The following is a 17,237-nucleotide window of genomic DNA, read 5'->3' on the forward strand; positions in this document are numbered from 1 at the left end:
GATTAAAAGTGCACCAGCGGGTATGTCAATCCTTGACCCTTCCCAATTCTTGTGAAATAGTGGTTGTCTGTGTGGAATATTGATCACTATGAAGCTTCAGGTCTGATATTTTGTTTACTTTTTTGTACTCAAATTATTTGTTATTAGTGTACTTGATGGGAGTTACTTTTCCAAGCTGTATGATCAATGTTGTTTTTGTAACCACATGAATGCCTCACAAGAGTCCCTCATCAGAGTCCCAGTTAGTTGCACAGGGTGCTAAGCAGCAGCGCTCGGGGGACAATCAGAATAGAAATCCCATTTGGGGAGTCAGGAACTTTATTTGAATAGCAAGTCAATTACTATGTTTCACAAAAACATTAGCAACAGTGCAGACTGGTTACATAAAAGGAATTTTGTGTGAAACCTTTGTTTTTGCATACAACCTGTCAGAAGAGATTTGTATTTCATGAACTTAGAACCAGTCATTTGTATCTTCAAGTTTGTAAAACGCTATCATGTTTGGAAGAAAATGAAGAGGATTATAAATGTAGCTTTTATACTCAATTTCCACACCTTAGAATTAGGCCTATCGCGATTAATTTTAGTTGGAGAGATATTGTCTCAAAAGTTATTACTGATATGCGATATTGTCCTTTTTTTTTTTTAAACAATTCAACCGCTAATGTAGTGACAATACATCCGAATAAACCACACATTTGAATGCAATAAATTGTTATCCTTAAATAGAACACAAACTGTATTAAAATAGAATATATTTAAAAAAAAAAAACCACACACAATATATAACGAGTCATTTGAAAGCTAGCTAAGTGCAGAATATGAAATTGGTGAGAAACCCAGTGTTATTTTTCTTCTCTGCCAGTTGGAGCCCATTAAAAAATGTTTATTTGATCTTAACTGACTCTCACCTTGTCCTGCAAAATGCACATTACCAAATTACAGGACAAATTATTCATTGCCAATTAGATTTTTCATCATGGATGTCATTTTAAAGCTATTCTTAGGATAGAAGCTGAAGTATGTGAGATGAACTCCAGAAATCCTTTACATGTGGAACATCACATGCTTTTTATTTTGAAATGTTCAAAGTATCTTTGCAAAGCCACTAACCGTAAGCTTTACACCCCGTTAAAAAAAATGTGCGTTTCTCTTTTGGTCATGCATGTGGTGTCAGTAATAGATTTTTTCCCCTTTTTTTTCGTTTGCAAATGCTGTTAACCAGCAATTTTTCATGTTGGAAGTGTCAACTTTTAACAGCAATTTTGCATTTTGGAGAAGACTACCAATGCTTTATAACTGGCTAAAGTGGTTAATACATTGTCTTTTTTCCATTAGCCACAATGTAGCAATGTTAACGTTTTACAATGTTTGATATAGATGTATTTCCTTATTTTGTATAATTCTATGGCCTGTTGATGACCGCTAATCATCTGTGAAAGGAGCTGGAGTCTCAAATGCCATCAACACACACTTGAGCCGAGTGCACACGCATTAACTCACACGTAGAAAATGTATGCACGAACACATGCGGCGATGAATTACAGCCGGGAAAATTAACGCCCTCATTTTTACTTACCGTGCGATAAATGGACCTCTTGCATATCGCAACAGGCTTACTTAGAATATTACATATCCCAAATTCATGTTTTCTCCTACTGACTCAATATTGGTACTAGGCATGTGCAGATTACCGGTTTGAAGCAATACCGTGGTATGAAAACGTCAAGGTTTCAAAAGCGCAAAAATTTTCCGTCATAACTTCTGTAAGGTATTAGCTATTTTTTATGTCCCAAAAATGCATGGAGAAATCTGTCGTTTGCAGCTGTAAGGCTCAACCCTCCCCCACCGGTTGTTGCTCAGTGTCAGTGAGTCAGCTGTGCTACACGATGGCTGGAGGAGGTGAAACACTTGAACTTTTCCCCCCTCATTGAAGAAAATGAAATCGCTGGTATGGGAATACTTCGGCTACAGAATAATTACAGACGGCCACGGCTTAGAAGAGGGCCAACCGACATGTAAAACATGTTTGCGGAGGGTGGCTGCTGAGGAGGCAATACCTCCAATATGATTTCGCATTTATACTAAATTAAAGGTTAGTAAACATTGTCATGAACGTTTCCAACCAGCTACGAGAGAGAGAACTCCAGAGTGTTTACCGTAATTTCCCGAATATAAGGCGCACCCGTGTATAATGCGCACCCCAAATTTACTTGTAAAATCTAGGGAAAATTATTGTACCCGTTTATAACGCGCACCCTAATTTTAGAAGAAAACAGAGCTTGTGTACAGATACAGAGATGTCATTTTACTGACTGGTGAAACACAGCACAAGCATAGCACATTGGTAGTTCAAAACATTACCGTAAACTGACAATATTTACGGTAATAATATGATTTGACAACTTCTCCAACTTACCAGAATCTAGGAGAAAACAAAACAGATGTGACTTTTCTTTTAAAGGCTGCTGTATAACTTGCTCGTTTCCTCATGATGAATAAATGTTTCTTCCATGGATTGATACGGTAAAATGAAAGTGAGAACGTAAGTCGCAAATCCTTGAGAGCTCATAGCTGTCAACACGACAGTCACAAAAGGAACTATTGTTATTTGGGTTTGAGTTTCCCGAGGGACCGATATAGTTGATGGACACAGGAAGTGTGTGTCCTTACATTTGTTATGGTCCGAATTGCGGAGCTGCAATAAACGTCGACTCAAATGAGTTCAAGAAACTAAATTCTGTGCTTTATGAAGAGTGAAAAAAGCAGAATTTAACACAGACGAAATCATTCGGCCGATTAGAGTGAAGTATTACCGAAACAAAACGGTGACGTCACCTACCGTAATGGTTGGCAACGGGTCGCCGCATACGTTTCTTCAACACAACGTGGCCGTGTCAATGAAAAAAAATCGGTTTATATATATATGTAATACATATATATTTCTGTCTCCATCCATGTACCCGTTTATAATGCGCACCATGAGTTTACAAGTTGATTTTGGGGAAAAAAAGTGCGCGTTATATTCGGGAAATTACGGTATATTATACTGGCACATGCCTAATAGGTACTAGATGGAGTTCTATAGTTGGTGAGACAAAATGTGTCCAGTGTCTTATTTATCTCAGATCCATTTTAAAAGTGATTTACAGAGTTCATTTTAACAGTTGCGCGTTGTGTGATATGGACTGATGCTAAAAACTTATTTTAGGTGCTCTAGATGAAGATGTGGTGGTGATTGAGGCTACTCCAGCTCCAGCACCTGCTGTCCCTGCCAGTGAAGAGATCAACGTCACCTCGACAGATAGTGAGGTTGAAATCGTTACAGTTGGAGATGGTTTCAGGTAAGCAACATTTTAATTTAATTTTCAACTAACAGAAAAACCATCATAGTTTAAGAATTTAACTAAAGAAGTCGCTGGGGTGTGCCCTCCTCATCATTTGTGGTTGGCCGTATAGGCCTTGTAAAGTCTTCCCTCCCCCACCAATAACAGTTTAGTTAGTTAGCAGTGAAAACAGAGAGCCAATTATTCTGAGTTTTTCAATGCTTATTGGTGATAAACCAACCATCCCAACTATGTGAGATGGATTTTTTCCCCTTGGGAGCACCTCTTTCCAGTAAATATATGCTGTTCAGTTTGATGGTTTTGTTAATGCTGTTCCTTAGGAAAGCAGTGCATCTAGATAACATTCTGGTGTTTTATCAGTACACAGTGTGACGATTTCAAGCGTTGTCCAGATCACGACGGGTTACAATAAACGGCATAGAAGATAATGAACCGATAATAAACACACTTAATTGGTTCTCATGCTAAAGTTCAGCTCAGGACATGTATGTTGTCACAGTATTGGTTCCCAGCTTGACCCTGACTCCAAAAAACAGCATTAAACTTTTATCCTTGCATATCGAATGATTTCATTTATAAACAAATTGACTTCATTTTAGAATTCGACACGGAAGTACAGTTGGATTTGGTATGACTTAGACACTTTGTAGAAAGTATGGTGATAATATAATTTGAAAAGAGGGAACATTGTTTTGCAAGTAGAGGAGAGCTGCTCAGTTTGACAATTTGACAATTGGCTAACCTAATGGTATGTGTGAAAGAAGCCATGTAACATTTCACAAGATGGCTGCAATTTGCTTAATAAAATGTGCTGACAGAATGTCGTATTTGCATTCTGTTTTTATTAGTTGTTGTGGTTTGCAACTTTTTGGTCTTATTTCAAATTGTTGATCCAAATTGTATTCCAACCATGTCTTCTGAGACATTAAATTTCAGTTCTAAGATCTAAGATAAGATTTCATCTTTGCCAGCTCTTGACCATTTTGTGGTGCCACCATAGAGAAGCGAAAAACTATGTCAAGCTACTGTTTATTTGCCCATACCAGAGGCTTGGCAGAGCTCCCTCCATTCCACTAGTGCTCATGTTTACAGTGAAATGTTGTCCTCCAGGCTCCACCCCACATCCTCAAGGGTTTATGGTGACAAACAGATATTTGCAAAATAATCCCATGTCTGCTTAATTAGGGACCTTTCCCTTGTGGATATCACTCAGCCCTGGGAGGATTAGAGGAGCCTGGCCAATTACAGTGACATCTTCTTTGTAGCACTGGCATAATCTAGAATTTTGTTTGTGTTTTCATATAACTGAAGTCCTGAAAGTAGGGGAAAAAAATATAAATATTTTTCATTGGAACTTGGGCTGCACAAATTTGATTTAATTTTTTTTTTCCTGACAAATATTGTGATTGCAATTTGATTTGCAATTATTCTGAATGAATTAAGTCGCTACTGTTACAACAATCTTCAGTATATTAGGTTGACACGCATGAGAATACGTGACTAGGTTGAAACTATGGCATGTGACACAATGCAGCTCTACACTGGTAATGCTTCAAAGCTTCATAGACACTCAGGTAATTACAATGTACTTTTATTGATTTTCTTTACAAGACTGCAACATGGCAGTAGAAACCTAAAATGTCTATGCGATGTTAGATTAATCGTTGAGCTCTAATTTGAATTGATCTTTTTTATATATGAAAAAAAAATAATTGCTGCATTTAGTGATGTGAAGGTAACATTTAAAAAGGGACAATTATTATAAAAAGTGGAAGTGCAGCTGATAAACCAGAAGTCACTGGAAACTATTAAGTTAACAAGGGTAGAGCCAGGCGGTTTACCGAAAATTTACCGTTACCGAGATGGATGGTTCACGATGACCGACGTAATTTTGACCATGTCGGTAAATTCGGTATTTTAATTAAACGAAAATATTGTCTTTTCATCCAGCTTTGACTGTGTTGTTCGGCTATATTCATTCCCCTTTAAGAAACCAGTCAGTGTGCCTACGTATGAAATCACGTGGTTATAAGGAAATCAAACAAACAGAAGCCCGGTAGGCTAACGCTAGCGGCTAACGCTACAAGCAAAAGTGATGGAGTCGGGCTTAAGGTAGCCTCGCCAAACTTTCACCCGCTGTCCTCCATAGTTCTCACAATTTCAGGAGAGGGTGCTTTCAGTGCTTTCTACTGGTAGCCAGCGGCTAACGCTACAAATGAACGTGATGGAGTCTGATAGGGGCTCTAATCTTGTCGAACCGGCTGAACTTAATGAGCGGATTGGGCACGGACTGCCTATAGACCCTACCCACGTGACGTCACAACTCCGCCCTCCTGACTGGTGCCGCCCAATTGTCCGTCAACACATCGTGTTTACCTGTTACGGCTACGTACATTCCTCCTATTTACGGCGTGTTTTTCTGCTCGTTAACATTAATAATCAAAATGGTGAAGGCGTGTGTGGCGGTCGGTTGCAATAACAGAGAAGATAGACGGAGAGACTTGAAGTTCTACCGGATTCCGAGAGACCCGGAGAGGAGAGAGCGAGATGGGCTGCTGCAATTCGACGAGAAAACTGGGCTCCAAACGATTACCACAGATTATGTAGTAGTCATTTTATATCTGGTAAGATGCATTTAATATATATTTAGAGGGTTTTGGGCTGACAACCACAATTAAGATCATTGCTAGGCAAATCGCCGACAACATACACGTATGTATGTAGTGAGAGTGCTATCGCTAAACCATATAAACATTAAAAGCCCTAGCTCCATTGACAAATGACATGAAATACATTAGACTTGACAGTGGATGTTAGCAAGAACAAAAGATTTTGAATTGAAAATTTCGTAACTCACCTTTCCAAGCACAAGATAGATTCCTGCCGAATTTTCGTGGACGAGGACCTGTTTCACCCAACCAGCATCGAAGTATTTATAAGCCTCCAAGCTCTTAAAGTTTTTCAAACTTTCGTGAGAATAGGCTGATTTTGTGTGGACAAGATAGTTGTAAATATCAGGGTAGCTAGCAGATGTCAGGCAAATACGGCGAAGACAGCGGGTCGAAAAACATCGATTTAGGCATCAAATATGGATCTGGCGAATGGATAAACTGAAGCTTTTCCACATAACGCCTTTTATGCAACGCATCCAGTGAGTTTACGGCATCCGAAAGCACCGGGTCTTCCATGAAATGCATTATAAATTGCTCGATCAATTGAGACCATTGATAATACAGACACAAAATGACGGACAAGGGGGCGGAACAATACAGCAATCACGTGATTTTGTGACGTCGGTGGGTAGGGTCTATAGCAATCAGTGTGTCGCGTTATTTTGTATCTCTTTGTGTGTGTGTGTGTGTGTGTGTGTGTGTGTGTGTGTGATTTCTCTGATAGCTTTTATGATGGTAAAGCATTCAGCATAAAGTATAATCCAACAGTGAAGCCTAATATATGAGCGTTTTATGGCCACAGCTATTTTTCTGTATGTGCTTGCTCTGTTCTTTGTCATTACTGCCATCATAAAATCCTAAATGTTTCACTGGCATAAGAGCGGTATAGCTTTTGTGTGGGGGGGGGGGGTGCATGTGTGCTTGCATGTATTTAAAAAATGCTCTGGAGAAAAAAAACCTGAAACCTTTAAGTTAACACATGTGTTGAGTGATTATGTCACAGCAGCCATAAACAATAAGTTGTTTGTTTGAAGTGTACTGTCCAAGCTGTAAGTCATTTTTGTTACAATGACATGTTTGCAGTCGTCATATTGATTTTTATAATGTTGTACAATGTTCAAGTCATACAAGCTGTTATAAGTTGAGGTATGATACTTCAATTCTTATTGTTTACAAGATATTTTTATACTAGTATATATGTATGTACCGTTTGAGGCTCAGCTCAAGTATTTTAATTTTTTATGGTCCTTATCAGATTACTCGATTATTTGAACTAAATAGTTAATCGATTAATCAACTACTAAAATAATCGATAGCTGCAGCCCTACAAATAACAGACATAAATAATTCCCATTTAGTCTTAGTCAAAGTTTATATGAATTGATAGAAAGCACGCACACACATACGGTCAAGTTTTCCCCACTCTCGGCCATATTAGCAATATTGAAATACAGTACTGCTCATATGGTGCACAGAAAGAAAACTGAACATTCTCAGGCTTGCCCCCTCATTGTATTTTATGTCTGTTGTCAAGCCCGCCTCTTCCCAAAAAGCCGAGTTCAAGCTAGGCGCTAACGCTAATGTACAGCTCCATCACTGCCATCCTACGTAACTCTCGTTCTTTGTTGACGTAATTGCTGCACGAATTCCGATTTGGGAGACTTGACAATTCAGACCGCAGTCACATTCTGGAAAAATTTGACCCAGATTGGATTTTAACCACATACGAAAATGACTTAGATCGGATTTGAAATGGTCCAATTTTTTGCGACCTGTCCCGTTCAGACCGTCAAGTTAATGCTTCAGTCGAGTCGGAAAAACATGAAAAAAACGGATGTGCAAATTAAGACTTGCTGTATGAACATAGCCTTGGTGGTCGCAGTTCCCAAAACTTGAAAGCAATTGTCACAGAATCCCAACATTTGAAAAATAAGGTCTTAATGGAACCTTCTTTTCAAATTTGGAAAGAAAAATCAAAATATGTCTAATAAGCGCTGTAATACTTATAGTGGGAGGAGCAAATAATTATTTATAATCCAACATTACGTCGTCTCTATGTGAGTCAGAAGGGTACACAATCACTGGAAGGACTGATTTCATAGAGATTTGAAGAGGATGTCCAGAAGACGTTCATCTTACGGTCTCCAGCCAAAACAAAAGTAGCCTGCAAGGTGTAAGCACCACAATGTCTTTGTGTTTACAGGTCGCGCTCTTTGGGTGGTCTTGGTCGGATATGGGCTAGCAGTTGTTCGCAGAACCGTCTCCAGGAGCCCAGAGGACGTCACAGACTTTCCACCGTCATTCAGCCCTTGCGCCAGAATTCTGGGGAGGTGGTGGACCTAACCGTGGATGAAGATGGTAGGGGAAACATAGGTCATTTCAGTCTCTATCCTCTCCATTCAGAGCTGCTATTGCAGAGGAGTGCAATGAATATTTTTGAGAAAGCTAATGCAGCTCCTTACGCATTCCCACGGCACCATCTGCCATTATCACGATGTGAAGGGGGATTTTAAAAGTACTTTAAATGCAGAAAGGCACTGTAGAAATGCAGTCAATTTGGCTTTAAAATTGTAAAGACAATTAAATGATAAGATTGCCATTTTATACCGGCGACGGATATTTTCCAGCATGTTGAATTTGCAGTTTAAGCTATGGGCTAAACTGGGAATCTTGCCCCCCCACCCCCCTTTCAAGTTTTATTTATCAATTACCTGCATATGGATTTTATATATATCCCAAAAATGTTTTTGTGTCAAAATTCAATGTTGAGTCTGAAGCACATTACATAGCACTTAGTATGAGGGGGAAATTAATTTGTGAATAAGAAAACTAAATAGAGTGCGCAGACCAGAATATTAATGAGTCATTTTTCTCCTTGGCTGTTAAGCATCTGCTGACCGGCACGTACTCAAATTTTACACTCATACAGATTTGCGCTCATGACTGAACACATGCAGGTGTATATTTATTTTTATCAGATAGGATGCAGTCTAGTTGTCTAAATAGGCATTTTGTACACCAAATTCAATTACATGCTTTCTCGAATTCAAATGTGTGAATGCTCAAGTTTCAGTGCCATTGACTATGCTAGACATCTGATCCATTTTTACTGGGAGAGGCTGCCAGTAAGTCAATGCCAGTGGGAAAAATGAGTGCTCTATAAAGGGTTAATTATGCTTTTTTTTTCTAGTCAAAAACAGACATGCAGATTTTTGATGTTTTACGGTGTGCCACCGCGGTGTATATTTGATCCGCTCTGGAACCTGTCTTTGTTTTCAGACCTCTCTGTTGTGCCAACAACCTCTGGCAGCATTCACCCTCAAACGGTCAGGTCGTCCTCATCTTCATCTTCCCAGCATGCCTCTACCTCAGAGCTCAATGATGCCGCGGGCCCCTCCACTAGCTGCCCGGGCTCAATACCCGACAGTATGCACACACCAAGGCCGAGTGCCTCGACTCGAACAGCCGCAGAGGGTAAGGCTGCGTGTTGTGACCAGATGCTGGTTTGTTTTGTATGTTTTGATTTAAATTCATTCAAACGTCCGGTTGAGAGCATGTTCTCTTTTGCAAACCCAACCTGGCTTTAAAGCAAATATTCAAAAAATGTCTTCTTCTCAGCAGATGACAGCAGACCAGGTTTATCGGGTTCCGCAGAAAACGCAGGAACAGCCATGCCTAGGCTGCCTTCGTGCTGTCAGCAGCACTCGCCCTGTGGAAGACCATCGCCTGGTCATCTGTCACTTAGCCACACGCATTCGAGCTGCATGCAGGCCTCGTCGGCCCAGGCCAATAGCTCCCAGCACGGTCACGGCAACTCGCACCATTTCGTCCTTCATGTCCACCACCCCACACCACAGCCGCCGGGCACCCTGCCTTTCCAAGAGTCCAGCTGTGCAGTGGAAAGGCCCAGTGCACTGCCTGCACCCTGTGGAGTGAGCGGCAACGCTGGTGCCGGGGGCAATAATGCAGCCCATTACCACGACCAGGTAATAATGTGTTCACTGCCAATTTATGAGTAACATATATCCAGTTTATAGTGTGGTAGTATTAGGGCTGGGTGAATTTAAGATTGATTGCCAAAAGTTTAGCTCAATCTTTCCTCAACTGTCTCATAATTAATGCAAACTTACTACTTGTTTGGTATATTTCGAACAATTCCCCAGAAAAGCCCAATGTTGATGCTTTAAGCCAGTTTATTACACTCTCGCTGAGATAAACTGCAAAGCCAAACTCAAGAAAATTGGGTAACAAAAACAATACATTTCATTTTTCAACTGCTTGCTCCTACAAGATTAATGGCAATATACAATGCAGTGTTTCCCACAGGATTTTAGGAGACTGTGGTGGGAGGGTCTCTGACCATAGGATTTTTTGAAACTGTGGTGGTAGGCTGCATCGGAGTCGGACAGCCACACCATGTCGTGCCACGGCGTTTTTTTTTTTTTTTTTTTTTTCCCCCAAGAAGAACCATAACAAAGATATATTTGAAATATTTCATTAGCTAGGCTAATGTTATAGCTCTCAGCTACGGTACATGTATGTAAAATGCGTTGCTGATTACAGCTACGTTACCCTATGTAATAATGCGACTTTTTTTCTCGTAGCAATAGTACAACTTACATCTCGTAGTGACTCAGGGTTGGCAACCCAAACTGTTGAAAGAGCCATATTTGACCCCCCCCCCCCCCCCCCCCCCCCCAAAAATGATACAGTATGTCTGGAGCAGCAAAAAATTAAAAGCCTTGTACAAGCCTTATAATTATCAATACTAGCTATATTAGCCTACTATAAAAATGACTAAGTTGGCTAGAAATACATAATTAGCCTTCATGATTAAATGTTTATTTTCCCTGCAGTGGATCCTATAGCGCACCACGTGACTACTCTGTTGTACGATGCCACCACAAGTTTAACTTCATTACAATATTAATGAATTGAAATAATGTTTGTGTCATGTTTGTCCTCCTAGAAATCCTATTAAAACAAAAAATATATTTCCCTCCCCCATCTTTTTCCATAAAAAAAAAAAAAAAAAAAAAACCCCAGCTCCGAAGCAGCACTAAAGAGCCGCATGCGGCCCGAGAGCCGCGGGTTTCAGACCGCCGTCGTAGTCCTCCTTTTTCCTTTTTATTTGACCCTCATAAGTAATACATTACCACAACAATAACAGTCCTTCAGTCAACTGACCCATTTACAGGACTGGGGGAATTCTAATAGCCGTGTAAAGAGTTTTACTTGATTCGGTGAGAAGGTGAATAGTTTTTTCCTCGTTGTTCGTGAACTAAATTTCCACACAAACGCACATCGAGGTACCATTAACTTAGCAAGGAGAGGTATGAGAGTCATTTTTCGAGTGTCCCAGAGCTCGCGAAATTGGGGGGGGGGGGGGGGGGGGGGGCGCATTTATCCAAGTTTCGTCAGCCATAATTGTCTGAAATTGGCGCGCCGGTGTTGTGCCGAAAAATAGCCACTCCACGCGAAATGTCCCCCCTGACGGGAGCGCCCACACGTCACTCGTACAAACAGCCTTTTCTTACCAATCGATGGACACGGAAACAACGTTCTTGTACCGTGAATATGTATCATTTACTTAGCTTGAACTAATAAATATTTTACTGTGACCAACGCTCTGAAAATAGAGCAAGGCTTTATTTTCGGCCCCGCCTCTCCGCGCAAGTTCAATCAAAGTTTGCTTTCCGTCCAAGACGGCCGTCCACCGCTCACTTTCGCCGAAAAGTCCGATTCAAACTATTGTAATGCCCCGCATATGGGGAAGGAGAGAAGTCTGTATTTGCTTACCCACTTGATTGTGGTAACAATAATAAAGAAAAACAATAACAAAATAACAGCGGGCTGCGAAGACATGCGACCGCTATCTCTCGCTATCTCGCTCGTTCTCCCACTCTTCCTACTCGTTCCCCTTGCGTCTCTTAAATAAACAAATAAATAAAATACTACTCTAAAATGCTACTCTACTACCTGGTAGTAGAGTGGAGTGGGCTACAGCTGTGTAATAGGCTGACTGACGCATCTGATTATTATCTTTATTTTTTTTCCTTTTTTTTTCTCGGCGGGAGGGGGGGGGCAAACGAGACTGTGGCGGGCCCAAACGAGACTGTGGCGGGCCGCCACAGTCTCGTTCATTTGTGGGAAACACTGCAATGGTAAACTCCATTGTATAAAAACTACCCAAAGTTTGGGGGAAAAAATGTATCGTGGTCAAATGATATGAAAAACGTAATTTGTTTTTTTTGGGCCAGATCACCCAACCCAATTACTAACATGCTCATTACCCTCGTATCCAAATTAAAGTCAATGTTCTAAGTACGTTCTTTGTATGGCGCAAAGGATCGGAGTTCATTCATAAATACACAATGACATAGCTTCAGACTAGACATGTGCCGGTTACTAAATCCAAGGTATACAGTGGTATGAAAACGTCAAAGTTTCAAAACCGATTTTTTTTTTTGTCATACCGTCCCTAAGGTATTAGCTATTTTTAATGTCCCAAAAATGCATGTAGAAATCCCTCGCTTGCAGCTTTAAGGCTCAGCCCTCCCCCACCGGTTGTTGCTCAGTGTCAGTGAGTCAGCTGTGCTAAACGATGGCTGGAGGAAGTGAAACACCTGAACTTTTTCCCCCCATCGAAGAAAACGAAATCGCTGGTATGGGAATATTTTGGCTACAGAAAAGTTAGAGACGGCCGCGGCTTAGTGGAGAACAGCCAACCGACATGTAAAACATGTTTGCGGAGGGTGGCTGCCGATCAGGCAATACCTTCAATATGATTTTATATATATATATATTATATGAAAATTAAATTAAAGGTTAGTGTACATTCATGAATGTTTCCCATCAGCTACAAGAGTTAACTCCAGCATGTTTTGTGTTTTGAGTTGTGGTAAAACGTGTTTTTTTTTTTTTTTTGCAACGATACAGTTAAGTCACAGTCTGATACGATTTTTGATACGAGGGACACGGTTTTCGATTCGATTCAATACATTTAATGCTCTGAAACAAAAAATACAAGTATTTTTTATATATTTTTTTTTATTTAGCTAATAAGCAAAAATAACAATGCCATAATATAAACATGCATTATAGTGCATAATATTTATGTGCTTACTTCTTACTGATTTGAAGAAATTTTGTATAAAAGGGCTTAGAACAATCTTTATTGTTTGTAAAGTGAGGCGGGGCACACTGTTGATTGCTATTACTTTCTTAGCAGGTATGTTTACCACATGAGAAAAACATCCTATTTGTGGTCTGAGTCCATCAGTGTTACGTACTGAATTAACAGTATTTGCAGCATTATCTATAGTCACTGGTATGGATTGATTTGGCCTGCTTAACTTCCATTCAGTCATGCCGGTTTTTAATTCATCGATGTAGTATCTGGACTATGCATCCCCTGATCACTCTGGGCTCATGCAGCCAATGGCATGGGTCTTAAGGGGGATCTAACGTAGCACATCTAGGTTGCTATTTGATGATATCTAATGTGTACGCGCGAGTGTTGTCGGGCATTAAAAATGTTAACGCCACAGAAGTCACGTCTGCTTATTACTGCACAACACCAGCATTTGACAATCGACTTTCATAAACAGGACGAGTTTGAAGTACAGCGCTCTTAATTTGCCACTCATTGTTCATCATGTAACCGTGAGTTCGCTCTTTGTGACCCACGGTCTTAACCTGTCTGTAGTCAAACCGAGGTTATTCGTAGCAGCCAAGTCAGCAACAATATATCGGCGGACTTTGTTGTACGTATACGTAAAGACAGCCTTTGTTTAATAAGTACGAGTGGGGATGGCATATCAGCTCACCCAAAATGCGGCCAAACAACGGAACTGTACGATATTGAAGCCGGCAAGCCGCCTCCGTAAGTTTCTGTCTTTCCTCACGAGCAATGATCCTCGTGCACCACAGCTCCCACCTTTCATGCAGTTTGGGGGGAGGAGTGGAGGAGGGGGGCTGCTAGCGGCAGAGTTTGTTTTTTCAAAGCAAAGCTGCGCCGGACATTTTAGCGAGAGAGACGACAAAAATAAATTCGGAAAATACATTTTGCGAGTTTTTCCATTTGGCTCGACTGTTTTTGTGTATTGAATCGAAGAGGGTGTATCGAACGGTTCAATATAAAACAGTATTGTTTCGTCCTTAGTAAACATGATAGGAGTCATACATACATGGTTTATATGGAAAGTAATTCAATTATTTTTGTTCTGATGGTAGTAATGTTGCGCTGTAGGTTTAGGCTCACCTAAAGGACTGCACTTATTTTAATTTTATTTAGAATATTTGTTATTTTTTATTTATTTTAACTCAACAATATGCTTATGTTCCAATTTGCTAATGTTTTCAAAAATAAAAATCCTGTTCAAAAGGATTTTTTTTATATACCCAGATAACTCAAAGTAACACATACTGGACTGTCTCAGAAAATTAGAATACACAATATTCTAATTTTCTGAGACAGTCCTGTATATTGTTCTATGTAAAGGACGTCAGCCAAGGTCGGCCCCCCACATTTTTACCACGCCAAATCTGGTCCCCTTTGCAAAAAGTTTGGACACCCCTGCTTTAAATGGTGGATTAATGTACAGGACTGTCTCAGAAAATTAGAATATTGTGTATTCTAATTTTCTGAGACAGTCCAGTATTAGCCGTAATATTTTGGCTTAAATTTATCATACTGTCGAAATATCATCCCAGCACATGCCTACTTCAGACAATGTAATAACATAATTTTCCTTCAAAATGTAAAAGTATAATTTGTACTTGGTTTAAAACAACTGCTTCACTTGTTGTGTTCACATAAGAAGTACATATTTAATACATTGCTGAGGTATCGGATTGGGTGCTTAAAAACTGGTGACTCTGACTCGGGCGCAAAAATCTGCGATGGAAGCAACCCTGGGTAAAATATATATTTTTTGCAAATCCCCTAAAAGTGTCTTTCCTTTTAATCACGTTAATGAAGTTTAAAATGCTGCTCTTGACACAAAAACCCAACTCTTTCCTGCCAGTCAACTGAGAAAGCCCCTCAAAATTGAGTTACAATATGACGCACATGGGTGGCAAAACGATACCTACACACAATATTAACTCTCAGTGCCATTGACAGAGATGGAAGTCCAATCTGTTTGGACTTCACTGCTAACCTCTGTCAGTCCAGATGGATTTATCTATCGTCATCAATGTTGCAGAAAGGTTTTTTCGTGTTTGGTAATGCCTTAAAGTCTAGTTTCTCTTTTATTCTCCCAGCAAACTCTGCCAGTGGACCTGAGCAACAGTAGCGTGCGAAGCAGCGGGGCTAGTTTCCATGGCAGCACATCAGCCTTTGACCCCTGCTGCCCAGGCTCGACCTCACGACCTCCCGCGTACGTTTCCCAGGCCACTCCAGGACCAAGCCAGCCAGCTGCGGTGGACTCCTTCAGCAACGACATAGTGGCTCAGCCGCAAACGCAGCTTCAGCAGCCGTGCAGACATTACATACACCCCTCATGTAAGTATGAGTTCGTGTTTTTTTTTTGTTGGTTGGGAAATGGAGAATTCGCAAATTTAAGAGTTTATCATTATTTAAATGACTTAAGGCTTTTTTCTGTGAACAAGTAAATATAATTTGAGTTCTCCATTTTATTATGGCACCCCGTTCATTCACTTCCATGAGATGTGCAATATGCGAAAAAGAGCTGCTTTTTACCCCACATAGCACACGCATGTGATTGTTTTATTGCTTTAATGGTGTTAGCTGGCAATTAAGGAGTTCACACTTGTTACATGCCAGCAAGATTTTATATGGATTCTTTTAGATAACGATACAATATTTGCCGAAATTAGATTGCCACAGTTTGATTCAAGGCCCTTCAATTGTTTTATCACTTTTATGTACACATTTAACACAGTTAAATTTTAACTAGGGTTGTTCCGATCATGTTTTTTTGCTCCCGATCCGATCCCGATCGTTTTAGTTTGAGTATCTGCCGATCCCGATATTTCCCGATCCGATTGCTTTTTTTTTTTTTGCTCCCGATTCAATTCCAATCATTCCTGATAATTTTTCCCGATCATACACATTTTGGCAATGCATTAAGAAAAAAATGAACAAAACTCTGACGAATATATACATTCAACTTACAGTACATAAGTACTGTATTTGTTTATTATGACAATAAATCCTCAAGATGGCATTTACATTATTAACGTTCTTTCTGTGAGAGGGATCCACGGATAGAAAGACTTGTGACTTTGTACATTGTGACTAAATATTGCCATCTAGTGTATTTGTTGAGCTTTCAGTAAATTATACTGTGGCCATCCCAAATGCATGATAGGAAGTGGAACCATGACTGTGCGTAGTGCTACCAATTGATATATCTTCTCTGCGTTGGGAAAAGACATAAGGTGTTAAGACAAAGATCAATTGCCACCTTGCTTCCCCACATTGCTTCCCATGATATTTCTAATCATAGGGAGAGGGATTGCAAGGCTTTAGCCAATTAAAAATAGGTTCCAAAGGCTGCCAAAAGTCACTCTACTCATTTTGCTCTGCCTTTTATCTCTCTATATAGGTAAAACGGCATTATTACAGATTGAGCGCAACAATGAGTGAGAGGGTCGTGCAGCGCATGCATTAATTGCGTTAAATATTTTAAGGTGACACATTTTTTAAAAAATTAATTGCCGCCGTTATCAGGATAAATTTGATAACCCTACTTTAAGCCTAAACTAAAGACTCTGGATGAGTGTAATATATTATGTGTGTAATGTAAAATACAGTCAGAAAAGGATTTAATTAAAATATATATATGTTTAAAAAAGGCATGGCCGATGTTTTTTTGCTAATTCCGATACTTTGAAAATGACGTGATTGGACCCGATCGATTGGGATGCCGATCGATCGGGACATCTCTAATTTTAGCTGAAACATTTGAAAAATAAAAAAAGATACAAACATTTTTTTGAAATTTTACCGCTGAAACATTTCCGTCATTTGAATGAAAACATTTTATAAAAAACAGCATGTCTAAAAGATGACAAAGTTGAGGGCTTTTTTGTGTTTTGATCAATTCAATAGTGGTTTAGCGGATCAACATATTAATCCAGATCGGTGTATCTTTACACCCTAGCTAGCACATGCACGATTAATAGTATCAAAATGCTCCTTAATATGGTAGTGAAAATAAGTGGTGACATCATGAAAAGGAATAAAGTC

The 17,237-nt window shown here is 39.8% G+C and overlaps 1 protein-coding gene across 4 annotated transcripts in view; it reads left to right on the forward strand.

Moving 5' to 3' along the window:
* Nucleotides 1-17,237, forward strand: part of rnf111 (ring finger protein 111) — a 61,667-nt gene that overhangs the window by 9,470 nt on the left and 34,960 nt on the right. For 2 of the 4 annotated variants that reach the window (XM_057851475.1, XM_057851398.1), the window contains exons 3-7: nt 3,212-3,344; nt 8,223-8,377; nt 9,299-9,493; nt 9,638-10,005; nt 15,287-15,527. In XM_057851475.1, the coding sequence (XP_057707458.1) occupies nt 3,212-3,344; nt 8,223-8,377; nt 9,299-9,493; nt 9,638-10,005; nt 15,287-15,527 (1,092 nt within the window). The remainder of the gene's footprint in view (nt 1-3,211; nt 3,345-8,222; nt 8,378-9,298; nt 9,494-9,637; nt 10,006-15,286; nt 15,528-17,237) is intronic. The other 2 variants (XM_057851556.1, XM_057851405.1) reach the window with 1 other exon arrangement.

Source organism: Corythoichthys intestinalis, chromosome 1, assembly GCF_030265065.1.
Source record: "Corythoichthys intestinalis isolate RoL2023-P3 chromosome 1, ASM3026506v1, whole genome shotgun sequence".
NCBI classification, from domain to species: domain Eukaryota; kingdom Metazoa; phylum Chordata; class Actinopteri; order Syngnathiformes; family Syngnathidae; genus Corythoichthys; species Corythoichthys intestinalis.